We start from the raw sequence: 27,352 nt of genomic DNA on the forward strand, positions 1-27,352 counted from the left end.
CCCTCCAACATTTATTACTTGCCTTTGCTGTCATGTTAGCCAATCTGCTAGGTGTGAGGTGGTACCTCAGAGTTGTTTTGATTTTCATTTCTCTAATTATGAGAGATTTAGAACAGTTTTTCATGTACTTAATGATAGTTTTGGTTTATCTGAAAATTGCCTATTCATGTCCCTTGCCCATTTATCAATTGAGGAATAATGGCTTGATTTTTTTGTACAATTGATTTAGCTCCTTATAAATTTGAGTAATTAGACCTTTGTCAGAGTTTTTTATTATAAAGATTTTTTCCCAGTTTGTTGCTTCCCTTCTAATTTTAGTTGCATTGGTTTGGTTTGTACAAAACCTTTTTAATTTAATGTAATCAAAATTATTTATTTTACATTTTGTAATATTTTCTAACTCTTGCTTGGTCTTAAAATTTTTCATTTCCCATAGATCAGACAGGTAAACTATTCTGTGTTCACCTAATTTACTTAGAATTTCCTTCTTGATATTCAAATTATTCACCCATTCTGAATTTATCTTAGTATAGGGTGTGAGATATTGATCTAAACCTAATCTCTCCCATATTGTTTTTTAATTTTCTCAGCAGTTTTTGTCAAATAGTGAATTTTCCCCCCAAAATCTAGGTTTATTATACACTGTCTTTTTGAGGTTATTTACCCCAAGTCTATTCCACTGATCTGCTCTTCTGTCTCTTAACTAGTACCAAATTGTTCTGATGACCATTGCTTTTTATAGTACATTTTAAGATCTGGTTCTCCACATTTTTTTATTTCTCTTGATGTTATTCATCTTTTGTTCTTCCAAATGAACTTTGTTAGTTTTTTCCAATTCAGTAAAAAAAAGTTTCTTGGTAGTTTGATAGGTATGGCACTAGATAAGTAATTAATTTGGGTAGGATTGTCATTTTTATTACATTAGCTCATCCTACCCATGGGCAATTAATGTTTTTCCAATTGTTTATATCTACTTTTTAATTGTGTGGAAAGTTAAACAAGCACTGGAATCTTCTCCAGGAATTGATACAGAGTTAAAAGAGCAGAACCAGGAGAACATTGTATACAGAGACTGATACACTGTGGTACAATCGAATGTAATGGACTTCTCTACTAGCAACAATGCAATGATCCAGGACAATTCTGAGGGACTTGTGAGAAAGAACACTATCCACATCCAGAGAAAGAACTGTGGGAGGAGAAACACAGAAGAAACCACTGCTTGATCACATGAGTCAATGGAGATATGATTGATGATTTAGACTCTAAAACAATCACTTTCATGCAAATATTAATAATATGGAAATAGGTCTTGATCAATGGCACATGTAAAACCCAGTGGAATTGCACATCAGCTATGGGAGGGAATTGGGGGGAGGGAAGGGAAAGAATGTAAATATTATAACCATGGAAAAATACTCTAAATAAAATTTTCCAAATTTAAACAAAAAATAAAAAATTTAATTTAATTTTAAAAGAAATAAAAAAAGAAAGAAAGTTAAGCAAGCTTTTTAAAGTGCCTCCTCCATGCTAGGAATTCGGAGACAAAAATTAAACTGCTATGCCCTTAAGGAACTTGCATTCTGCTGGGGAGAAAATAACTATGCCCATACAATTAAATACAAAATACTTTAAATAAAAAAAAGGTGATTGGGGCACTAATGATTCAGAGAATACAGAAAGTCTTTTTTTTCCCATTTGAATAAGTTTATTTAGTCAATTTAGAACATTATTCCTTGGTTACAATAATCACATCATTTCCCTCCCTCCCCTCCACCCACTCTTCCTGCAACCAACCCCCCATTTCATTGGGTATTACTTGTGTCCTTGTATTGTTGAGAAAGTCTTCTTTTAATTATGAAAACTTGAGCTAAGCTTTGAAAATAGTTTTCTAAAGATTCTTAGAGATAAGGGTAAAAGGTGCACGGCTTGTGCAAAAGCCTGGAAACAAAAGACAGAATGTTGTGATGGGGATCAGCAAGTTGCTCAGTTTGACTATAGCATAAAGGATGTGGGGAAAGAATAGGAGACTTCAACTTTTGACAAACAAATTTGTCCATTAACCCTTAACATACAAACAAAAAGGATTACCATACATCATCGTAATTCTGCTTAGGAAAGTAGTCTCTCATGATGGAAATTTCACATACACGTTTCAATGGATAACAAGTAAAAATAATATTCATGGTCGGGTAGTTGAAATTATAAGCCAGAAGTTCTTTATCTTTTATAAAGCAAAAATCAGCAAATCCCCAGACTAACATCCCAAAATATTCTGAAGAGTGTAACAAATAAATTGTTCTGTAACTGGAGCATCTTCTTATAGGCAACACTGATGCCCATGACAGTATACTATCAGCATAATATGCCCATAATGATATAATATTGGGTCATCAAAATCTAATTACGGCGCTTTAGTAGATATCAATATATTGAAAATTCCTACTCTACAATGTACTACATTGAATAGAAAGCTTTCAAAAAATGAAGATCTGTCTGAAGAAGTAGGCACATATCACAATGCCTACCTCAGTTGTCCTCCTGAAGATATTTTCATTGAACCTATACAAGATGAATTTATATTCTGATACTCACCTGTATTTGGTCAGTAATCATTAAATAAAAGGGAAGAAGGTAGTAGCCTCTCCTTTCCATTTCTATCTGAACTATGTCAAAAATGAGAACAATAAATTAAATGTCAAAGCAAAAATATCGACAACCATAAGTATAACATACTGGCTTACTCCATCATTTTGGAGCACAGTCTAAACAAAGTACTAACTAATAGAGAAAAGGGCCAGGATATTATAATAATAGAGGAAAGAAGTGATCAGAGTCAAACTGGGTGGTGGCCATGTGAAGAAAAGATAGATCCAGGAGATATCATGGAAATATGATGGACAAAAAGTTAGCATCTTTGGGAGTCAGGAGCTCACATTCTAATGAGAGAGGTGATAAGAGGTGTCAGGTACAAAAAATGGGAAGTCCCTGGGATCTTTGGGGTAGAGCAGCAAAACAAATTCTTTATTTCCATTAGTAAAACTCTCTCAGTTTCTAAGGACCTCCGTTACAAAAAGTTTCTTTTTCAGGTCTTTATACCTACAGAGGGTTGGGAAGAACTGAGTTTGGATTCTTCCCCAAACACTTATTACTTGTATAACCCTGAGCAAACCTCAGATTCCTCACTAATGAAATAAGAATAACACTTGTTCCACAGGGTTATTGTGAGGGTTAAGTGAGATGTAAAGTGCTTTGTGGTATGTTAAAGTGCTAGCTGTTATTAGTATTGCTAAGAAGGCAGGGCATTTGGGACCTGCAAAAGGACTTTCCAGGTCACATCTCCCCAAGGACTGTTTCCTTGGGACTATGGCTCCAGAGGCGAGACTGAAAATAGGACGAGTTGTAAATGCTGGAATACCAATATAAACTGTATTAATTTGCTCTTCCTTCTCTTCCTCGTCATCTGTGTTTCGGTTGCCAGGGCTTTGGAGCTTACTTAGCCATCAATTTGGTTGGTGGTGTTGGTGGCAGCCCTTTTTTTACATCCGTTGTTCCCCTCAGGGCTGAATTGGAAGGTCCCTCAGCCTGGGAATGGAATAGGTGAGGGTGAAGAATGGGGCTACTGATACTCGAGCTATGCTTGTTCTTAAAGTTCTTGAGTCCAAGGGGAGGCAGTGATTGAGATGAGTTGATTTGCTAAAAACTTTAGTGCTTCAACTAGCCTGTCTTGCCTGCCCTGGTAGTAGTGATGGTAGGTCCTTCCCACAGGAGTTGCTTCCAGGTCTGGGCTAGAAGGAGAGCCGGCGATGGGGAGAGTACTCACTCTGTGCTTTGCAGTTAGTCAGCTAATGGGGGAGACAGCATATAGAAGAGGAGGGTAGCTGGGAAAAACAAAGCCCCAGAGATGGTGCATCCATCACAGGGCTGTAAAATGATCTTTTTCTGAAGGGGTAGTAGCGTTGATTCCCTTAGAAAGATGGGGAAAGCTAGGAGGGGAGCTGGAGGGAATGTGCCCAGTGGCACGGCGTTCAGGTGACCAGAGCCGTCCAGACCGTCAGCATGGCCCTAAAACAGAAGCTAGACATTTGGTTGGGAATACCAGATGATGAGGGGAGCTATCTGCATAATAAATGAACCTTGAACTCACCGAGTTGATGAGAATGCTGAGAGTAACAATAGGGGGAAGGGAAAGACCCAGGATAAAACCATGAGGTCATCCATATATCATTATTATTCTGCAAAAGAGCTGAGAAGGCTCAGACATCTTGCAGGAGAACCAGGAGAACAATGTCAAAGAATATCTGGAAACGTGAAAATATTCAGGAGGGGATGGAGATCAAGAAGATCGAGGACTGAGGGATGGGGAAGTGCTCTGGGCAGGGACATGTTGGAATCCAGGCCAAAGAGTGTGGCTGGTGGGAAATGAAGAGAAGGCAAACTTGGAACCATGGAGGCTCCGGGAGGAAGCGTCTTTTCCAGCCCTCCAATTGGGCAGACAGAGGAGGTATGAGTCCCAAGGCGAATATAGTCTCAAAGGATGATAAGATTTCTGAAAGGAGTCATGGTAGAGTCCAGTTCACAGAGGTACAGGCTTTGGCCCGCATTGACAGGGGCTTTCTCAGTGGGAATTCCTTATACCAGTGAAATCAGAGATGTGGACCGTAAAATCATGACGATAACCTTGCGGAGTGTTCTGAGTCAGTCAACAAGTAGATCTTAGAGTTATTTGCGTGGGAACAAATGAACTTTGAATCAGGGGAACCAATGAAAACACTTCAGAGAATATAGAGATGTGGAAAGCATTGGGATACAAAGAACAAAACGTGATCCCTGCTCTCCAAGAGCTTTTACTATCCGTTGGTTGAGGTACATGGCTACTTATGTCCCCTCTAACTCTAAAATTCTGTCATTTGTGATGGGCTTTGGGCACTTCAATAATGGACTGGTTAGCCCAAACCTCTATGGGATGGGTTTTCAGCCTTAGTAGAATGGAATCAGGATTGAACACAAAGGAGACTGGGGATTGTCATTCCTTTTGTTTTAATACCTCTTCCCATTTTTTTTGTTCTCAGTGTTTCTGACCGGCAGTGACCGCATCCCTATCTATGGAATGTCAAGCCTTCGAATCATCATCCAGTCCACAACCAGTGGGGAGGAATATTTGCCTGTGGCTCATACTTGCTACAACCTTCTAGATCTGCCCAAATACAGCAGCAAGGAGATCTTGAATATTCGGCTGACTCAGGCTATTGACCACTATGAGGGATTTAGTTTAGCCTGAGGCACCTCAAGTTCATCTGCCCTATTCCAGTGCCTGTACTGGACCTCCTGCAGAAAAACACATGCAGTGATTTTTATTTTGGATTTGTGCAATCTAATTGGGTTGAAATATTTGAAGATTATATCTCAGTGATATGTTTCTAGGGATATCAGAGCAGTGAAATCTAACAAATCAGCATTTGGGTTGGGGTGGAGTGGGTTCAGGGGTGGGGAATTGACTCTCATTTGGAGATTTTATAAAAACTATCTTCTCAAATCCATCCTCTTCCATTCCAGATGTTTCGTGCACTTCTCAATGACTGGTTGGTGATCTGCTGGGTAAAACGATGGTCAGTTTCCTAGCTGTCCATTTCTAGATGCCTTTCCCACTTTACGGTTATTCCTTGTCCAGTATCCTGTTCTTTCATTCTTCTAAAAGCTCCTTTCTTGTTAACCTGTTTTCCCTCACCTAAGAATGTTGAATCATTCACTCTTTGAAGCCTTTGAAATTTTACTGGTGCATTTGGCTGGCTTTGACTCAAAGCCCCAACCATTACTCTGACACTCAGGAGGAAATGACGGTTTCACAGTTCTAAACCACTGAGTTTTGAGTCGATGGCTTTGGTTCAGCTTTGAGAACTTAACAATGAATCTTTATATATCTTTTTTTTTTTAAAGAGCTTCAGAGAAAAACAAAACAAAACTTTTTTATTACTATGCCCCCTTCCTTTTCCTTCTGAAGGATTTGCAGAGTAGTTTGACATTTCAGTGGAAACTAGTTCTATTTCTGCCTCTTGCGGCATGTCCCTCTGGGGGAAAAAAAATACGTGAGTTTTTTATTTGCATTATCCTGCTTTCCTGGCAAGTTTTGTTTTTTAACGAGTCTCTCCTGCCAGGAGAAAGTAGCAATAAACCATATGTAACAGTGTGAACATTTCTATTGTTTTTTCTCTAACTTACTTTTCTTCACTTTTTCATTTTTCTTCTTTCCCATCCTCCTCCTCTCCTCTTCCTTTCCCCCAACTGTATCATCTCCTTTCTTCCTCCCTTTCAGAGGATACATGCAATTTATTCTGTTGAAGTTTAGAGTAAAAATGCGAAATTTCTATCCAACAGATTTTTTTTTTCTTCTTCACTAAATACTGGCAAATTAAGGACATTCTTTATTACAGAACTTCTGTTTTGCAAATTTGAAATGCTTGGTTCCAGTGGGAGATTGCATTTGAATCACATAGCTATTTCTCAAAGGGACGGAATTCTACTACCTTCCACATCATGGAAAAATGTCCTTCATGATCAAAGAATTCACATGAATCTAATTTTAAAGACCTTCTAAGCTAGAGAAAACTTATTTATATAATATGCAGTATTTATGAACCACATGATATTACAAGTTATTAAACTTTACACATCTCAACAAGGATGTAGGGGTTTGCTTTGGCTTTTTGTTTTCTAAACTTCTCTGATTGCTACATTGGTAGTTTTTCAGTCTCTTTATAATACAAGGATATGAAATGTTTATTTTCTATGTGTGTGCATACTGTTCGGTATTATGCAATAAATCTGATGTTTTAAATTAGACTATTCCTCATTGTACCTACAAAGTGGATGATAATACAGGGTCAGTTTTGGTAATATGGTCAGTTCTCTGCTAAAGTAGTATATATTGTCCTTCCTAGACAATATCCTCTTGAGCTTCCCAATGTCAATAATAATAATAATAATAATAATAATAATAAACATCAATAGCTTTCAGTTAGTCAATCAGTCACCAAGCACTTTATCAGCATTGCTAGTGCTAGATAGTGTGCTGGGTGCTAAGGTCATCAGAGAGTATGGATAAGGTAAGGTGAGAGTAAAGGATTCAGAAGTAAAATACAGGGTAGGGAGGAACTCCTCAGAAAAGCCCATGAAGGGAGCAAAGTGAGAGACCAGACTGGACATTTGGGAGTACATTGTGGACAAGAAGGAGGATAGACCTAAGAGGAGTGAATCAGAGGAAGATAGGAAAAGATGGTATAATCATACTGCAGAAAGAACAAGGGATTTGAAGTCACAAGTTCAAATCTCACCTCATCTATATGACTAAGTTACCAAGCTTCTTCACCTCAGTTCCCTCAACTCTCAATGAGTGAGTTCTACTAAAATGGTCCCTAAGGTCCAATGCAGCTCTAAATCTATGATCCTGTGATTACATATTGGAATTTCAGAGTTTGAAATTACAAAAGCAAAATGTTACGAGTGATGGTGATACGAAGGTATCACCATGTATGACTAGTCCTTCTCTATCAGTGAAAAGTTGAGAAAGTTGATGAACTGGGAGACACCAAGGGGCCTCTGGAAGCTCAAGTGTGAAGGCAGGAGGAGGTTGTAGCCAAGAGCTAAGCTCCTTAAGAATGAAGATGGGTAGAGAGCCTGGATGGGAAGATTGTTGTGTGATGGTGGCAAAGGGATGGCGTTGGAGAAATGAGTAAGCCTATTTCTCCTGGAGACAGCAGAGTGCCAGATGAGTCAGGAAAACAAGAGTTCAATTCTGGACCCAGACTGTTGCTCTGTAAAACCTAGGCAAATCCCTTAATCCCTTTCTACCTCACTTTCTTCATCTGTAAAATGGGGATAATGATAGGACCTCCCTCCCTGGTATGTTTTGAGGTTAAAATGAGGTATTTTTTAAGTGTTTTGCAGACCTTAAAGTGCTATATAAATGCTAGTTAGCTAGCTAACTGCTCTGGTGCTTTAGAGGGAACTAAAGAGGTGGTCTTTTGATGAAGTAAAGTTTCCATTAATCCAAGAAGATGGAAAGAGTGAAAAGCGAAGAGACCTGGAAAAAGTTTTTTGTTTTGTTTTAACACCAGAGTGGAGTTCCATAGGATACACACCCAGAGACAAAGGAGATTATCAACTGGAAAAGCAAGGTTGTGGATAGGTTTTGAGAGTGCAAGGCCAAGTAGGAAGGGGAGAGGATTTTTCCCTTGGCAGAATTTAACTCGGGTATGAGGGGAATGGAAGCTGAGAATCTGCTTCAAGAGAATGACTCTTGATTGCCTTCCCTGTCTTCAGGGTCCAACGGTGACTTGAGAATGGGATCAATGGGGTTCTTGATCTGGTTTCTTGAGGCACAAGGTGTCTTCTAGTTCTGTCACCAGAAAGATTCCAGAAGACAAAGCATCATGAGACCTGGTGAGCTGGGAAATGTGTGTGGAATACATTTCCCAGAATTACACGTTTCCTGCTTCCTTTGGCCTCGGTGGGACTAACGTCGGCTGGTTTTCAGTCTTTAAAACAAAGTAATTAGAGGAATTAGCCAGCCCGGTCTCTGGGAGTTTCTCTTGAGTTTGAAGGTATTGTCCCTTCTAGCCACAACAGGGGAATGCAAAGCTGAGCATCCTTGGCACTTCACAGCGGTCTTGCCTAGAAATAGCTGGATTCCTCCAGCAGGGAGGTGTGAGCTCGGGGCTTGGTAGACTGGGCTACCCATAGTGAGAGCGGCAGAGTCTAATCCACAGCTGCTTTCTTTTCTCCTCTTGTTTACTTAGTGCTGTGTTAGAGAAGTACCTAAAAATGGTCTAAGTCTCAGTCTCTTTCTCTTCCAATTTCCTCATATCAACTGGTAGAAAAGGGAAAAGTCATCCCTGGCGATACCAATAGAACATTTTAAAACCCTGTTTTAATTTCTGTTCATATTTTTTTTTCTGATTCTGATATTGTTAATAAATCATATGACCATTAACAGTGAGTTGTTGAATCCTGTGAGTTTGGGGGTTGTGACTGAGGAAGGAAGATGGCTAATTGACTAGGGAGTTAATGAGCTGGTTGAAAGTAGGGATTATTTCATTCTTTGTATATAGCAGAGTACCTGGCACATAGTAGGTGCTGAAAAACATACTTGTTGATTGATTAGGACTTTATATTTTGGTCATTTTTTGAGTACATTTCAGAGTTCTAGATTAACACTGGACTGGTGAGGGGGTGGAGAGAGGCAAGCATATAGGCTACTTTGTCATAACCAAACAAACCAAACAAAAAAGTTCCCGGCAAAGTAATGGGTGCATCACTTGGATGCCTGCTTTCTTGCCTGAACAAGCCAAAGGATGTTTGTAGCTGTCCCCAGGCATACCTTTTTGCATGGCATAGACATCTCCAAAACACATAATTTTCAAATTCTAAGACCCTGGGGGAAGCGGAATATTTTAGGGCCCCAGTTGTGCTCCATCCTGGACCAGAGCCTCTTTTCAAGATGTCAGGAGATGAATTGCTTGTCTGTTTCTTCCACTTGCTCATAAACCAAAGGGAAACAATTGAATATTAAACAAACAAACAAGTATATGAGGAAGGCATGGGGTCCAGTGGAAAAACAAGCTTTTGAAGGTTAGATGAGGGAAGGATGTTCTCCAGTTTTCAATATGGTGGGCTCTGGGATCCCAGGCTCCCACTGGGCGTTTACAGTGATATGGCTCCCTGTAGATCTGCCATGATATGGGGCCATGAAGCTGATCTGATTATTTTACAGCTGTAGGAGAGCTGAAAAATGTCCCCTCTGTGTTGATAAGGGAGCTCAATAAGTGTGGAACATTGCATGTATTGTCAAATACGATGGGTTTTCTCAATTGTTTTTTTTTTCTCCTTGTTAAAAGGAATGGCTCATTTGGGAAGAGATGAAGGAGAGAGAAATTTACCTGATATAAAAACCAGAATGTCAATAAAAAGTAAATTTCAGCAGATTTTTTCACCTTTTTCTTATATATCTAAGTAGTTTGACAAGTTCTGAATAAAACACATTTGGAAGCCCATTTGATCAATTCACACTGACTAATAAGCTGCAGAGATAACACCTTTGAATGGCATTGGCAGATGCCTGCTAAATAATTTGACTCTGGCCTTTTCTTGGCCTTGGCTTATAGTTGAAACTATAGATCTAATTCTTTATTCCTTCCTTCCTCACAATCTCCACCCTTTTCCATTTGGAAAGTTAATAGGATTTAAAGAAGGTAAAAGGAAACATTAACATTTGAATACATTAACCCAGGAAAGTCCCTAAGGTTGTTGGTTGCAAAGCAGGCACTGATCTAAGTGGTAGAGGGAGTTCCTTCCACCAAAGGTCCAAAGGTGGGGTGGCCCAGGACTAATTCAAGCCAGACAAGGGGTTCCTGGTCAAGACTGGAACATGAGAGACTGATCACTTAACGTTTACCAAAAAGGAAGGCTGTCAGCAAGGATGCCACTTTCATCTCCCTACAGACACCGTCTGGTTAGAAGGGCACATTGAGCCATACTGAGGTGAGATGGGCTTAGACTCCTGGGCTGAGTTCATAGTAGTCTGGGTCTGGACCAGTCAAGTGTTGGGGACAGCTTCTCTGATGTCTAGAGAGAAACTAACCCACGCAGGAGCCTTATTAGAAATTATTCTCACCATTAGTGATTACCACAAAGAGAGAGGAAGAAAATCTGGTATTGGACCAACTACATCTGGCTAATGGGAAAATATTTTTAGCTAAAAAGTTCGAGTGAATCCAGAAATCTGGTAACTGCATGATTCTTTTTTTTTAAACCCTCACCTTCCGTCTTAGAGTCAATAGTGTGTATTGGTTCCAAGGCAGAAGAGTGGTAAGGGCTAGGCAACAGGGGTCCAGTGACTTGCTCAGGGTCACACAGCTAGGAAGTGGCTGAGGCTAGATTTGAACTCTAGGCCTGGCTCTCAATCCACTGAGCTACCCAGCTGCCCCCTAACTGGGTGATTCTTATCTCTACTCCCATTTGCACTCGCAAGAGGAAGCCTATTGCTCCCTTAGTGCAATACTCCTGAAGGGCTGTTGGGATATCTTTTCTAATGCTATTGGCTAAAGTCTCAATTCTGATGTTTCCCTTCCCATGTCTCCCTCCCCAAATATCAGTCTCCATTAAGCAATAAGGATAATTTGACTTACCCAAAGAATACATAACAAGGAGTAAATTATAATTAATCTGGAAGGCTGGTTGGAGCTAGATTGAGATGGAGGCTCTCGACACGATTTGATGCAAAAGGCACCTTTTCACACATAATCTAAAGAACTGCTCCAGAGTTCCTGTACTCTGCTATTGAGGACCCCTGGGAATCTTACCAGAATGTGGCAGGAAGAAGGCTCAGTGGCAAAGGATGCTGGGGAAAGTTTTAATCACTTTTTTTTTTGTTTCCCTGAGGATAAAGGAGGTCTGAGTGGGCTTTAGTAGGATGTGGAATTACGGCTTAAGTCAAATCCATCTCTTATGTTACCCTGTATAAATATCTTCACTAACTCCACATGTAAGACTGATGATTTCATCTTGATGGAATCTAAGTAAGTACCCTTCTCCTGGGTGGTTACTAGCCTACTGATACCACACTGAGGATGACTGAGTGATTACCCAAGCATCAGTGGGGACAAAGCCCTAGACTGATGAACTTTGAATTGCCCAGTGTGGGAAGAGACTCAGACACTGAGATCCAGCTCCCAAGGAAACTGCAATCAGAAGGGAGTCAGAAAGTGTCCTAAGTGAAAATGAACAGAAAGGGGAAAGGAAAAGTTAGAAGGAAAAAAAAAACAATTTCAAAGACCTTGAATATATCAATCAACAGGAAAAACACAAAAAAAGGAGATTTGTTCTCCAGTTCTAGTAAATTGGTTCAGGCATCTATATCTATGAATAAATACTTCAAAATAAAAGGAAATGATCCAAAACTTAATGAGACGAAAGACCTCAGGATTGTAAGTGATTCAAAAGAGAAATGGGAATTACGGAAAAAGAATTTTGTGACCTGCAGAGCTAAAATAATGGTAAGGTAGAAAACTTGGAATCTGCAATAGATCTCACCAAAGAAACAAAAAAGAATGCTAAATTGGGAATGGAAATATCTGAAGGACAATCTAGAAAAAGAGAAGCAAAAGACAATATCTAAAGTATGCTAGCTGTGCAACCAAAATCTACTGATGTCAAAGATAGGATGCAGAGAAGAAACCCAAAGAACAAAGGTCTTCCAGAAGAACAGGAGAAAAACCCTTAACACAGTAATAAAGGAAATAATAGAAGTGCCCAGAGCTTCTGAATGTAGAAAATGAAATACTAGTTGAAAGAATACATGGATCACCTCCAGAAAAACAAGGCTGCAAACTCTGAGACACATAGTGGTTAAATTCAATGATTTTCCAAAAAAACTCAGAAACAACCGATCAGGAGAAAGAAATTCAAATACAAAGAAAAGAAAATTCAAATAACACAAGACTATTCTGTGCCCACCAGAAAACATAGAAGGGAATGGAGTAATGTGTTCTGAAGAACAATGGAGCTTACTATACAGTGCAGAATGATGTATTTTATAAATCTGAGTTTGATAATGAAACAAAACATTTTTAGAGGGAAAACCAGAAGTGAAGAGATTTATTTGCTTCTTGAACAAACAGAAATGCAGGAGTAAATAGATGCAATGTAATAGCTAAAGAGAGCAGCAACAACAGAGCAATGGCAGAGGAACCGGTAAGAGGCTTCTTTCTAAATAATGCCCAAGGAGAAAAAGATGAAGGCAGAAATCTAGTGGGGACGTGAGCATGGGCCACTATGAACAGAATCTGGAGACACCCTGCCTACTGGTGAATCATGCTTTTTCTTGAACTTTATTGCAACATGAAAGGGAGAAAATGGGGCTAGGAAAGAATGTGTGATGTGCACAGCTTTTGATCTAGTATTGCCACTAGTGGGTCTGTATCCCAAAGAGATAATAAAAAAAGGGGAGAGGACCTACTTGTTCAAAAATATTTATAGCAGCTCTTTTTGTAGTGGCAAAGAATTGGAAATTGAGGGGATGTTCATCCCTTGGGGAATGGCTGAACAAATTGTGCTACATGTTGGTGATGGAATACTATTGTGCTATAATGAACTGAACGATTTCAGAAAGAGCTGGAGAGATCTACATGAACTGATGCAGAGTGAAATAAACAGAACTGGGGAACATTGTACACAAAAACACCAATATTGGAAGACGATTATCTGTAAAAAGTTGGCTCCTCTCCAAAATGCAACGATCAGGAACAATCCTGAAAGACGTATGATGCTGTCCACCTCCAGAGAAAGAACTCTCGGAGTCGTCTTTCACATCTGTGTATCTGGTTTTATTTCAGGGTTTTGATTAGGTATGAGTTTGCTCTTACAACAATGACCAGTATGGAAGTGTGTTTTGCATGTCATTAAAAAAGAAACATGAGATGCACAAATTCAGAGACGCCTCTATCCCAAAAGCTCTGAATGTTCCGAGTGGCAGAACTCCCTGTTTGTCTAAGTTTTCTACCTTGGTTATTCTGCTGCAAATTTCAATTGCTTTGGAGCCTTCAACTAAGATCCTGCTCCACTCTTGGAGTCCTAGATGGTTCTGCTAGCTTCTAGGGCCCATGGCCACTCCTCACCTTGGAATGCCACCTCCAGCCACAGGTCCCCTCCTCAGTCAGATTTATGACCCAGGATTGGGGGGCGAGTGACAGAGCTCCCAAATGGCTTGTGTTTTGACATGCTCCACAAGTCAGGGCCCCCTTTGGGGCTGGAACCTCTTCTTTCTGTGACACACAGCCTCATTTCAGTGCCTGGGAGCCGGAAGGCTCATTGAGGTGTATTTGTGACCAGACGCCATTCCTAGTGTCTGCAGAATCGCTGTCCATCATCTTTCTATGTTGATCTGGGTTAGAAATTTAACTACTGTGATCTTTTTCATGGATTTTTCTATCAGGATTCAGTTATGGGTTGGCCACATTTTTAGCTCTTTGAGGGCGAGTTGTACTTCTTGAACCTAACTTCTCTACCTCACAAAGAAGCTCATTTCCAGCTTTTGGAGACCTTGAATTATTAGGCAATTTCCCCTAACATTAAACTTAGGTTTGCTTTTTTGTAACTTTTGGCTTCTGTTCCCTTTGGCCAAATCCACTTCCTCTTTCACCTAACAGCTTTTCACATATTTGAAGCCAGCTCTCAGATTGGCTCCCCTCCCAACCTGAGCCCTTTTTTTCTCCAGGTTAAACAGCTTTCATTTCTTCAGGTTCATGTGACATGGACTCTGTGTCACAACGTACTCTCCCGGTAATAGCACTCCTCTCAAACGCACTCCATCGTATCAAAGCCGGAGGAGAGAGGTCTGACCAGGAAGGAATATGGCGCGTCTTCCCATTCCTGAAATCTATGCTTCTTTCACTGTAGCCTGAAATCATATCACTTTATTGGGTGGTTATATCATGCTGATTCATAGGGAGATTTCCATCCCCTAAAACCCAGTCTCTTTTTCACTAAAACTGCCGTTTAGCCACCTAGTCCCTATTTTTAAGTCAATTTCTTGAAATTAGCATTACGTTTATTTATCTATAATCATATTCAATTCAATCCTATTGCAATCTTTTTGGATCCTGACTCTAATCTGGAAGTCACTCTTTTCTTGCTTTGTACGTGCCATCCATTCATGACTCTATAATTCTCCCGACTGAAAAGCCTTCAGCGGCGTTTCATTGCTTTCACGACAAGCGTTTAAATCTTGGCATTCAAGCCTTTTCTGTCTCTCTTTCCATACTTCACGGGCATTAATCTCCTTCATACAGATCAAAGCTAGACAATGCATTACTTCCTGAACTCATCCCCCTCCTGCCTTTGCCTCCCCTGCTCCCCATTACCACCTTCCTAAGCCAGCCCATGGAAGTGCCATTCATCCTCCGAGCCTCGACGTGGGAGGCATTTTATTCTTTGTAAAGACGTCGGGTTTTTAAGGTCATGAGACGTATAGCTATTAAAAGGCACAAGAAATGATTGTCCCGAGTACTGAAAATTGAAATAATAAAAAGGAACCAAAAGGAAAACTTTGGGTCCTCCTCACTGATGGATTTAGAGTAGGAAATAGAACAAGGAGGATTTAAAGCATTGCAATCTTCAGGGACAGGGGGGAGCACCATCACTCATGAGATTGCAGCTCTTTTGAGGTATGATTACAGCAGTTTGTATACAAAATTCATCTCCTGGATTATAAAGACATTGAGGACAGAAACCATATCTCACCTGCCTAGCACAATTCCTTACGCATGAATGTTAAACTGAACTGAATTGAAAAGAACGGGTATATAGTAAGACATAATGTAGCTAATATGAAATGACATGCAAAAAAAGGGCAGCTATTTTATTTTCTTACAATAGCATGGCAAGGGGTGGCGAAAAAGCCAAGATGATAGAGGAACACCAGTATTTATGCCAACCTTTCCTAAAATGCTTCTCTACAACTTAAAAATGCTTCAGATTGAATTCTGAGTAAGAATGCCAATAATAAGTCAAAGTGAGTCATTTTTCCAGCTCAGGCCAGCTTAGGAGGACAGAAAGAAAGAGCTGCAGAGGCTGCCACGGGCCTGGTGGGGTGAAAAAGTAGCTGCAAAGGCTGTGGGACAGCCCCGATCCCAGGATCCAGGGGGTCTTTGTAGTAGCACGGAGCATGGTAGCAGGCGCCATCTGGCAGGTCTGTCCCCCATTCTCAGTTCCAGAGCTAAGAGAAGCAGTCAGAGTGGGAGTAGTAGGGACCAGGCTCTTCTCTGAAGCACACTATTTTGGAAGTGTCAAAACTTACAGGGAACAACTGAAATGGGAAAGCAGGAAAAGGACACAAAAGACAAGCTTAGGCCAGACATTCACCCTATCCCCAGGGGTGAGGCCAGCCCAATTCTAACAAAGTTCAAAGTCAAGAAATAGGCTGGGAACGTGAGCAATCAACAACAACAAAAAGAACCCACCTATAAAAAGCTATTATGGTCACCAGGAAGTTCAATACACAAACTCAGAAGTTGACTTGAAAGCATTTTTTTGAACAAGGGTTCAAAATCACATAGAGATTACACACAAACCCAATGAGAATTCCTAGAAGAGCTGAAGAAAAAGTGAAACCAAGTTATTTTAAAAATCAAAGTGTGGGGGGCAGCTGAGTAGCTCAGTGGATTGAGAGCCAAGCCTAGAGACAGGAGGTCCTAGGTTCAAATCTGGCCTCAGACACTTCCCAGCTGGGTGACCCTGGGCAAGTCACTTGACCCCCATTGCCTAGCCCTTACCACTCTTCTGCTTTGGAGCCAATATACAATATTGTCTCCAAGATGGAAGGATTTAAAAAAATAATCATCAAAGTGTGGTAGAGGAAAGAATGGGAAAAGACATGAGAGCTATGCAAGAAAATGATGAAAATAGAATGAACAGTTTATTAAAAGAGGCATAACAAAATACTTAGTAAAATAACTGCTTAAAATCAGAACTGGCCAAAGGAAAAAAAATACAAAATATTGGTCAAGGAAATAACTCCTCAAAAATTAAAATTGGTCACATGGCTAATGACTTCAAAAAGATAAAGTCAAGAGGATAAAAAATGTAGGAGAAGTGAACTATTTCCATGGCGGGAGAGGGGAAATGGATAGGAAAAACGACTTGAAGAGAAATAATTTAAGAATTATTGGATTACCCAAAAACCATAATCAAAAAAAGAGACTAAACATGTCATTTCAAGAAATTATAAAGGAAAACCAGACTGATAACTTAGAACCAGAAGGCAAAGTAGAAATGGGATGAATCCACTAATTGCCTTGTGAAAGAAATTCAAAACGAACTTAGTAATATAATCATGAAATTTCAGAGCTTTCAGAACAAGGAGAAAATGCCGAAAACCTCCAGAAACAAGTAATTCAAACACTATGGAGACATCAGAATCACATAATGATTTAGCAGTTATTACTATAAGAAAAGACAGATTTGGAGTATAATATTTCAAAAGGCAAAGCAGCCAGGACTATAAGAATAATCTGCTCAGCCAATCTGAGTATAATCCAACAGGGGAAAAATGGATATTTACTGAAATAGAAGATTTCCAAGCATCCTGATGAAAAGACTAGAGCGGGATAGAAATTTTGACCATGAAGCCTATGACTCAAGAGAAGTATCAAAAGGTAGACATAAGTACGAAATTGTAACTGGCTTAATAAACTGGGAAGAGGATAACCTCCAAGAACTTTATAATCATTAGGGCACTTAGGAGTCTATTACGTTGGGCTGATCTCAAAAGAAGAATGAAAGGTGAGAATGAGGGATGCCCTGGGTGACGGGGAAAGGGAGAGGGAGACTGAGGGAAATTATCTCACAAATAAGAGAACCACGAGGAAGAATTTTCCCAATGGAGGGGAAAATGATGGTGGCACAGACTGGACCATACCTGAACCTCACTTACATCTGAATTGGCTTAAAGAGGGAAGAATACTCAGTTGGTTATAGAAATGTCTAACAGAAACGGGCAATAGGAGTAAGAGAAAGGGGGTCCAGTGTTGTGAGGGAGAGAACATTAAGGGAAGCAGCGGTGTGAGGCACAACAACCCTTGGAAGCGGGCTCAAGGTCAAAACAAGGACAAATAAATGAGCATAGAATGGAGGGAAATACTAAATTAGGAGTCAGAGGTGTGAATGTGAATGCAAGGAACTTGCCCATAACCTGGAAGAAGACAGCGGAATGGATTAGAAACCAAAATCCAGCAATACGTTCTTCATAAAAAACACACTTAAAACAGACACAAAGTTAAAAATTTACTATACTTTAACTGAAGTAAAAAAGAGGAAAGTAGCGATCACGATCTTGGACAAAGTAAAAGTAAAAACAGGCCTAATTAAAAGAAACTAAAAATAAAAATAAAAATAAAAACTAAAATACTTTTGCTAAAAAGTATCATAGACTCTATCAGTCCTGAGTGTGCATATAAATATATATACACATGTATGAAATGGCATAGCATCCAAATTCTTAAAGGAAAAGTTAAATGAATTACAAGAAGAAATAGACAATAAAATAGTAGGGGACTCTATTTACTCGTCCCAGACCTACACAAATCTAACTAAAAATAAGAAAGAAGTAAGGATAATAGAATTTTGTTAAAGTTAAGCATGACAGACTTCTGGAGAATATTCAATGGAAATAGAAAGAACTAGACCTTTTCTTAAGGACTGAATACTAGACCTGGAGTCAAGAAGACTAGAATTCAAATCTGACCTCAGACATTTACTAGCTCTGTGACCCAGGGCATCTTTATTAAAAAAATTACCATGTTTTGGGGCATGAAAACCTCAGAAACAAATGCCAAAGTCTATCCTCAGACCATAATGCAACAATAATACAATTCAATAAAGGACTTTCAAACCACAGATGAAAAATTAATTGAATAGTAAGTAATCTAATCCTAAAAAATGAGTAGGCCCAAAGCAAATCATAAAAACAATCCGTAATTCCGTTAAAGATGATAACAATAAAATAACCTGCCAAAATCTACGGGATGTAGTCAAAATAATACTTGGGGAAAACCTCTTTAAATAAATAAATAAAAGAGAAAGAGCAAAAGAGAGACTTTTAATTTAAAAATCTAGAAAAGCTATAGCATGCTATGAGGCTCCTACAATAGGGAATTGCATTGGAAAACCTGACTGCAAGTCCTGTCTCTGACCAAGGCCATCTGGGGCAAGTTATTTAATTCTCATTGCTCTAGGCCATGGGAGTCAACCTTATATGGCAATGGGGGTTACTAAACAGTACATAAGGATCCCACTAGGTTTGCATGTTGATGTTGAAATAAAATGTAATGTTACTGAGGGCAGCAGGGTAGCTCAATGGATAGAGATCCAGGCCTGGAGATGGAAGGTCCTGAGTTCAAATCTGGCCTCAGACACTTCCTAGTTGTGTGACCCTGGGCAAGTCACTTAATCCCATGGCCTAGTCCTTACCACTCTTCTGCCTTGGAGCCAATACACTGTATTGATTCTAAGACAGAGGTAAGAGGTTTTTTTTTAATGTAATGTTATTTATTTCATTGTATTGTTATTTTATTAAATATTTCCCAATTACATTTTAATCTGGTTGGCCCATCCCAAGGAAGGCTCTTGCCACCTCCCTGGAACAATGGCTCCAGGAGTCCCATCCCCACCACAACCACTGCGGGGCAGAATTAGCATCTCTCACGGGGACAAAATGTTGGTGCTGATGATCTGCCCTCCATTCTTCAAAGTACCAGGATGCTGCAGATCCGCATACTCGAGGAAATAGATGGTCATCAGAATGTTTACTAAGAGAGTGACTTTGGGTGGAGGAGAAAGTGTAAGACAGATTTTTAATGACACACAATTGACAGTAAATTTGAGGTTCTAGAAATAATTTCAGATTTGATATTAATGTAGAGATGTCATATTCAAGACCCAACACGGATGCTCCTAGCCTAGACACATCCATTTTAGAACTTTTTACGTGACTCAAAGGCATTTTCTGGAGGAGGCAGCTGGATGGCACACCGAGGCAAGAAAGCCTACATCCAAATCTAACCTCGCGCACTTACTGCGGCATGATCCTTGGTGAATATTTAACTTTGGTCTGCCTCAATTTATCCATCTGCAAAAAAAATAGAAATACCTATTTCCAGAGTTTGTTGTGAGGGTAAAAGGAGATATTTGTGAAGGATTTTGGCAAAAAAAAAAAAATATATATATATATCATAAATGCTATATAAATTCTGCCATTGGAAATATTCAGAAAGGCTTGAGCCTCAAGCACTAGCTATGTGACCCTAGGCAAGTCACTTAAACTCTGCCTCAGTTTCCCAAATGTAAAAAAAAAAGGTCCTAGAATTAAATTTTATCTTTAAGGTGCTTAGCACAGTACCGGGCACATAATCGCCTCTTAATAAACAGTTGTTCCCATTCATTGTTTCCAGGTAGGAATGAACATAAGATGAATAAAATGCATATAACACAGCTGGGAGATTCGGGAAGGCTTCACTGAAGAGGTGGCATCTGAGCCACAGAGATAAAGAGGGAAGCAAAAGGTTGTCTGAATCACGGAATTCAGCCCCACGGAGGACATAATTTTCCAAAAGCTATTATTTCTCTTTATTCTCAAATCTGAGAGGAGGGTGGGATGGGGAAGAGGGAGATGGAGAGGATCACTGATTCCTTTGGCTCGTTGCATTTGGGGGTAACTCACAGGCAACAGCATGATTTGATTAAGAGAAGGAAATTTCCCTTTTGCATAATTGAAATGTTTCCCGCCTCCCCATCATGCAATCCAATTTCGTTTTTGTTTTTCCCTCTTGTCCTTTTTCTCCTAAAAGGAGAGGGGAGACCCGGAATACAAGCGCTGTTCTCTCTGTGTCGCTAAAACCCAAGTATAGAAGAAAGGCGCAGTAAGAGGGAGAGGCACTTGCTGAGTCCTTGGGGGGATAGATAACAGCTTAGAAACAGTTCTCCTTTTGGGAGAGCTTCCATTCCACTTGAAAGAATAAACAGTTATGTAGAACTCAGATCTAAGCCACGATTTGTGGCTCTTCAGTAGGAGGGGACAACACCACTTCCTCAGACATCCGGGTTCCGTCCAATTTCCAAATGCTCACAGAGCCCGAAATATTCTCTTTAATTTTGTACAAAACACAATCATGTACCAAAATGTTCACATCTTTCATTCAAAAAGTACACGCAGTCACTTCAAACTCAGCACGCCATCAGAATAGTGCCGGGCCCTTATTTCCTAAATTTTCAGCCTTCTTCCAGGTCAACTTTTGCATAATCACGTGTTTTCAGAGAATGAAATCTGACGTAATTTTCCAAATCTGTGCATCTAAGAGTGATTGGCCTGTGGATTCTCCGGAGAAACCGGAATATCTCTGTATATCAGCATCTTCCTAAGTGAAAATGGAGCTTTGCGCGTATATACACATATACGTATATATCATGCTCAGTTACAGCAACAGATTAGCTTGATCTCTGTGAATTCCCGAAGACCACCGTCATTGAGCACGGCACAGAGCATGGCGCCATGAGGCTCTCAAGGCTCGGAATCATAGGTCCTAGACGTGGCATTTTTTAGTCTATCGGTCTTTTTTAAAGCTGCCATTAGAAGAAACTTGGGTGTGCACAGAATTAAACTCCACTCTTTTAGCAATCTTATGCCCCAATCAGAGTTCTTTAAAACTTGCAGTTTGAATTCTAAAGGGAAAGAAATTGGTCTTTAAAAAACACACTGGAGGAAGGATCTCCTGACAAACTCAGGGCTTTACAGAGAACTTTGTTCGGCAACAATAGAGTTGTCTGTCTGTTTTTGCTCTTTTCCTTTGGGCTTGATGGCTGGATAGTGTGGTATTAGGGAGCCTGCTTCCCCAGTCTCTTTTTTTTCCCAAGCATCTAAAAAGTACTCTCTTTCTTTAGGTCAAACAACAAAACCAAGATGCAGCTTATAAACTTATCTCTATATATTATATTTACTGTCATTAAAATATATATGATTTTGACTATAAAATGGGATTCATCAGATTGACATTTCACCCAAATAAATATTCTGAGGTATCTTTGCATATGGTTCTGAAAGCATTAACCCCAGCGAATGATCGGTAATGTGGAGAGCCTATGCCTAGCTTCACTTCCAAAACAAGTCATTACAATAAATGATTTTTATCTAAGAAAAATGGCACGTCCAGTATCCAAGGCATTTCGACCTAACGGTACTGCATCCCAAACCTAGCAAAGAGGAAACATTCTCATTCTTTCCTTATGCTCTTTCACGATGCCAATCACTCTTAGATTTGGAAAATTACGTTGTCAGATTTCATTCTCTGAAAGCAAATGATGTGATTATGCAAAATCTAAGGTTACTTTTATTTATAAAATAAGCATGAAATAAGCAAAACACAGAAATTCCCCTGAAATGTAAATTTAAGTTCTTCCTTTTAGGACACAATTTAGCCTGGAAAGTTCATACCCATTGGAAACCTTTTAATCCCCTCGACGCATTTAAATTATTTCACTCTATGTAAGACGTCACGTTATCTAAGCAGAATGTTCATACGTGGGGCCTTCCAAATCTGGGCCACCACCTCCGCTCTTCAAATGTTTGAAAAGGACTAAAGGAAAGACTGCATGGAGATGATGGGCCAGGCTATTTCTAACCTGTGAGTGCCTGCAATGGCCTTTCTCCCTTGTCAATTAAAGCAAGCATCCAGAAATAAACCAGTCTCACACAATCTGTTCACAACAGGACATTTCAAAGGCAAGCAAACAAAATTGTTTGTTTTGTTTTTCCAGGCTGGCTGAGTCAGTGTTCTTGTGTGCAAGTGTTCTTTGAACTTGAGGCTAACAAATGTGTATAGAGATGGCAGGCTTTTCCTCTACAGACACAAGAGTGTTTTCTTATTTCTTTTATATGTTTTAAAATAGCCCTTACTAAAATCTGGCATATGTGTGCCTGCTGTGAAAATTATAAGTCTTTGCCTTCTTTAATTCTCATAATCAAACATCATTTTTATTTTAATTATTATTTATCTTGACTATTTTTATTTTGTTGGCATTTGGTAATGAACATGCACATTTCCAAAAGAGCAAAAAGAAAAATAAGTCACTCCACAATGCTCTCGTCCATGCAAAGTCAAAAAAATAACTCTTATGTCAATGACGCTTTGCAAACTTTGGTGCAGTGGAAACAAGTTTGTCTCATGACTACTTTATTTACATACCAGTATAGCATGTAACATGTCTACAAATAAATTTTGAGCTATTTTAAAAACAATTTTTAAAAGTGTTGCTTTATAGGCGTATGTATTTGAATTAATGGAAATCAAAGAGGAAATCAGAACTGAAAATGAAGATTTTTTTACTAATTTTTTTTGGCTACTTGGTAACCAAATGAAAATTTGTTCATTTAGATATATCAAAAATGTTTGTTTTTTTAATATTGTTGATTTGAGTTTTAGAATTCAGTCATGTAGGATTTTTTTCTATAGGTTTTTTAAAGATATAGATGAATTTCAAAATAAGTTAAATAGTAGTATGTTCCAATTGATATACCCCTCCTATTTAAGGGTTTTTTAGATGAGCAAAATTTTTCTTGAAAAATATAATTTTTGATTATGTAGAATTCATTATTAACCATTCGATTTCAAAAATAGAAACTATCATTAAAATACATTATATCTCTTAAGTTGTAATTCTTTAGAGTAATAACAATCTGTCATATAATGGTAAAGCAAAGCATCCAGACCCATTATCAATGTCCAATCTCAGTTTTGAATTTAAAAATTCACAATTTACCTTTCGGCTATGCATTCTCATTGTGTAGGGGATTAAAATGGAAAAACATTAGCACAGAGCTTACGTTTCTTTAAAAAAATGGCATCCCTTCTCTCCCCTCTCCTTTTGTTTTTTTTTTTTTTAGCAGTTCTTCAACTAATTGACAGAAATGGAGAAAAGCCACTTTGTGGCTACAGTGCCATTCATCAAACGTAGTTTGGCAGAGATTACATCAGAAATCCACCTCCGACATTTGGGATCAATCCGCTTTAAGAACAGACATATTGGTTTAAAGGGCAGCCCTCGAATGGGACAGGCTTGTTTGTCTATCAAGTGCCCTCATCAGGAGAAAAACAAAACTTTCAAAAATCAAATCATGCATCAAAAATATATTCTAATTCCTTCAAAGCACACCTTTCCGAGATTTGGGAGGGCTGCGAACCAGAAAGGAATCTTGGTTGATATGGAGGATAAGAAGAAAAACTGACAAATCACGGGGTGGATCTAAAGGCGACACTTAAAATGTCAACGTTTGAAATGAATAATTCGAAGCTTTCCAATTTCCTCGCCCTAACAGTCAGCTGGTGCAGACGGCACCATGGAACATTCTCTGATGAAGATAACAGTCAGACAACTAAAATGAATCAACAAAAGACTTTTTTTTTCTGCTTACACATTTCACTGAAAAAGATGTGAATGATATTCTGCCTTGAGATCACCTTTGAAGAAATAACGTATTCTTCAGTTTCTGGCTTCCTATTATATGCCTGCTTTTTTTTTTTGCCTTTAACACAGGAAAAGAAGACCCAGGACTACGTAGCTCTTGTCTCATACCCAGGCACTGAAAATAAGAATTCTCCATGTTTGTCTTTTTTAAAAATCAAAAAATAGCCAACATAAACATAAACTGTAGCTGCTGTAAGTATGTGGATGGCCTGATACCAATCTCAATTATTTTAATTAATTAGATCTACATGTTTATTATTATAATTTCCACTTTTTATCATAGAACTTGATTTTTTTAGACCTCAGGTTTCTCAACTATAAAAACAAGGGTATGGGATTAGATGATCTCTATGGTTTCTCCTATCTCTAACAAGCTATGACAGTATTTTAAAAGATGTTTCCCCAAACTTTTTGTTACATAGAATGGGTTTTTGAATTCCCTGGATAAATGAGAACGTTTAACTTTTAAAATCCATCAGAGAAAGATGAACCACTTTTCAGGTAACACTCCAATTAGCAGAACTAATTACTTAATTTTACTCTTAATTTAACTTAATTTAAAGTTATTGCCTCTGCTGTTTTCTCATGAACCTATCTGGGCAGCTGTTATCTAGTCATGGCCAAGGAGTGAAACCTATTGCTCCAGTTGAAGAACCATAAGAGAGAAATACTACTCAAGATAGTACTGGGGGCCAGTTGGGTGGCTCAGTGGATAGAGAGAGGCAGACCTGGAGATGAGAGCTCCTTGGTTCAAATCTGACTTCAGATACTTCTTAGCTGAGCTGTGTGATCCAGTACAAGCCACTTAACCCCGTTGCCTAGCCCTTATTTGTTGTCTGCCTTGGAATCAATACTTAATGTTGATTCTAAGACATATGCTAAGGGTTTAAAAGAAAGGAGAAGGAGGAGAGAGACAGAGAAGAGGGAAAGGGAGAGGAAGAGGGAGGAGAGAGAGAGAAGGAGAGAGAGAGAGAGACAGGGAAAGGGAGAAGAGGAAGAGGAGGAGGAGGAGGAGGAGGAAGGGAAGGAAGGAAGGAAGGAAGAACAAGAAAGGAAAGGAAAGGAAAGAAAAGAAAAGAAAAGAAAAGAAAAGAAAAGAAAAGAAAAGAAAAGAAAAGAAAAGAAAAGAAAAGAAAAGAAAAGAAAAGAAAAGAAAAGAAAAGAAAAGAAAAGAAAAGAAAAGAAAAGAAAAGAAAAGAAGAAAAAAGAAGAAAAAAGGAAAGGAAAGGAAAGGAAAGGAAAGGAAAGGAAAGGAAAGGAAAGGAAAGGAAAGGAAAGGAAAGGAAAGGAAAGGAAAGGAAAGGAAAGGAAAGGAAAGGAAAGGAAAGGAAAGGAAAGGAAAGGAAAAAAGAAGAGAAAAGAAAAGAAAGGTAATATCTGCCATTCTGGTTTGAGCTGCCATCAATCTGAGTTGAAATAAAAGTCAAGACATGCACAAACATGGTGGATAGGACAGGCTGTTTAAAATGTCACAACGGAGCCAAGGAAGCACACAGGGCTCTCTAATTCACAGAAATGCTTAACTCACGGTCCAAAAAGAACACAAAAACTCCAAAAGTGAATCAAAGTCTTGAGCTCGGTTTTATCATAGTGGGATGGAATTGTTCTTTGTGTTTCTCAGATCGTTGAATAGCTTTGGGTCACATGGAGGATCGGTGGCTCTAAACTTAAATGGTGGTCATTACTAACAGGAGTAAAGTTCCACCATGGTGAAGGTACGAGTATGTGCATAAATGTTGACTTGGATACGACATTCCTAAACAGAGGTTCCTTTCTCAGTAGACAATATAGAAGTGAGTGACCAGCCCACAGACAACACAGCCTGTATCGCAGAAGATATCCTTTGGACTGAGACCACCTTCATTCACTCAATCCAACTATGTCTTTCCCGAAGGGATGCTTTTTTTTACATGATGTTTAAATCAATGTCTCTCTTGCTGATGAGGACCTCCAAGAGCCTTATTTTTGCCTTCACATGTTTGTAGTCATTGTATTCCTCAGCCATTGGAATGCGGTCTTCCTTCTGGGCAGTTCTAATGAAAATACAAGAGAGACGACAGTAATTTCTTTCCCCCCCCCTTTTCCCTAGAATCTTCTTTACCACATAGAGATTACATTTTATTTTACATGTCTTTCTAAGAATTAATTATAAACCACAAACATTTGATATTAACCCAAGTATCCAGGAAAATTTTGGTTGGTTTAAACAAAGATCACATGGTTTACATTCATATTGCAGTTTACTTAGATAAAGTTTTCCCTTGAGAACAATTGAGCTGTGTGAGCTGGGTGTAGAATATGAACACTAAAAATATATATTTTTTAAAAGTAATATGGTTTTTAAATGAAAAGCAAAAATGAACACACTTGTCCTAAGACCAACCTCAATTATTTTAATTAATTAGATATACAAGTTTCTTATTATAATTTCCACTTTTTATCATAGAACTTAATTTCTTTAGAGCTCAGGTTTCTCAACTATAAAAATGAGGGTGTGGGATTAGATGATCTCTACAGTTTCTTCTGACTCTAACATTCTATGGCAATATTTTTAAAAAATGTTTCCCCAAACTCCTTGTGACTTATAACAGAATGGGTTTTTGAAGTCACTGGATTTCGGGAGATTATGACATTTAGTCTGCTGAAGGAAAATTTTATTTTAATGGCTGAAATTTAACTGCAAAGAAAAAAGATTGTTCAGGTATTTTATGCAGTTCTGTCTCTGACTTATTATGTGACTTTAAGTAAGTCATACTATGTAAACTTATTTGCCAAATGAAATCTACTTTTAAAATCTCTCACAGAAACTGCACAAAGATGAAATGGAATAATACCTGTTAAGAAAACAGAACAATTTTTTTTGTTGTTCTTCACTTGAATTATAAGCTGTATGACAAGAATTCTGCATATATACTCTATTTTTATTTTTTGTAAAGATATTTTACCAATTACACATAATAACAATTTTCTACATAAGTTTTCTGAAATTACATGATCCAAATTGTCTCCCTCCCTCTTTTCCCTGCCCCCCTTCTCAGAGCTGGTAAGCAATTTGTTCTGGGTTATACATGTATTATCATACAAAACATACAAAAAACTAAAGTGAAAAGTCATATGTTTTGGTCTGAATTCCAACTCCGACAGTTCTTTCTGTGGAGATGGACAGCAGTCTTTATCCTAAGTCCCTCAGAATTGTCCTGGATCATTGTACTGCTGTTAGTAGCTAAGTCTTCCACAATTGTGCTGTTACTGGTTCTGCCTCAGCTCCTGCAGATCTTTTTAGGTT

General features: G+C 38.8%; 2 protein-coding genes across 12 annotated transcripts in view; one reads left to right on the forward strand and one right to left on the reverse strand.

Moving 5' to 3' along the window:
- The window catches only part of HERC3 (HECT and RLD domain containing E3 ubiquitin protein ligase 3), a 159,138-nt gene extending 152,303 nt beyond the window's left edge, over positions 1 to 6,835 (forward strand). For all 8 annotated transcript variants that reach the window (XM_056803314.1, XM_001365041.4, XM_056803316.1 and 5 more), the window contains one exon: positions 5,073 to 6,835. In XM_056803314.1, coding sequence (XP_056659292.1) covers positions 5,073 to 5,281 — 209 coding nt within the window. In that variant the 3' untranslated portion in view covers positions 5,282 to 6,835. The remainder of the gene's footprint in view (positions 1 to 5,072) is intronic.
- An 18,672-nt stretch (positions 6,836 to 25,507) lies between these two features.
- FAM13A (family with sequence similarity 13 member A) overlaps positions 25,508 to 27,352 on the reverse strand; it is a 109,519-nt gene continuing 107,674 nt past the window's right edge. For all 4 annotated transcript variants that reach the window (XM_007495697.3, XM_056803322.1, XM_007495695.3 and 1 more), the window contains one exon: positions 25,508 to 26,099. In XM_007495697.3, coding sequence (XP_007495759.1) covers positions 25,973 to 26,099 — 127 coding nt within the window. In that variant the 3' untranslated portion in view covers positions 25,508 to 25,972. The remainder of the gene's footprint in view (positions 26,100 to 27,352) is intronic.

The sequence above is a fragment of the Monodelphis domestica genome, chromosome 6 (genome assembly GCF_027887165.1).
Source record: "Monodelphis domestica isolate mMonDom1 chromosome 6, mMonDom1.pri, whole genome shotgun sequence".
NCBI classification, from domain to species: domain Eukaryota; kingdom Metazoa; phylum Chordata; class Mammalia; order Didelphimorphia; family Didelphidae; genus Monodelphis; species Monodelphis domestica.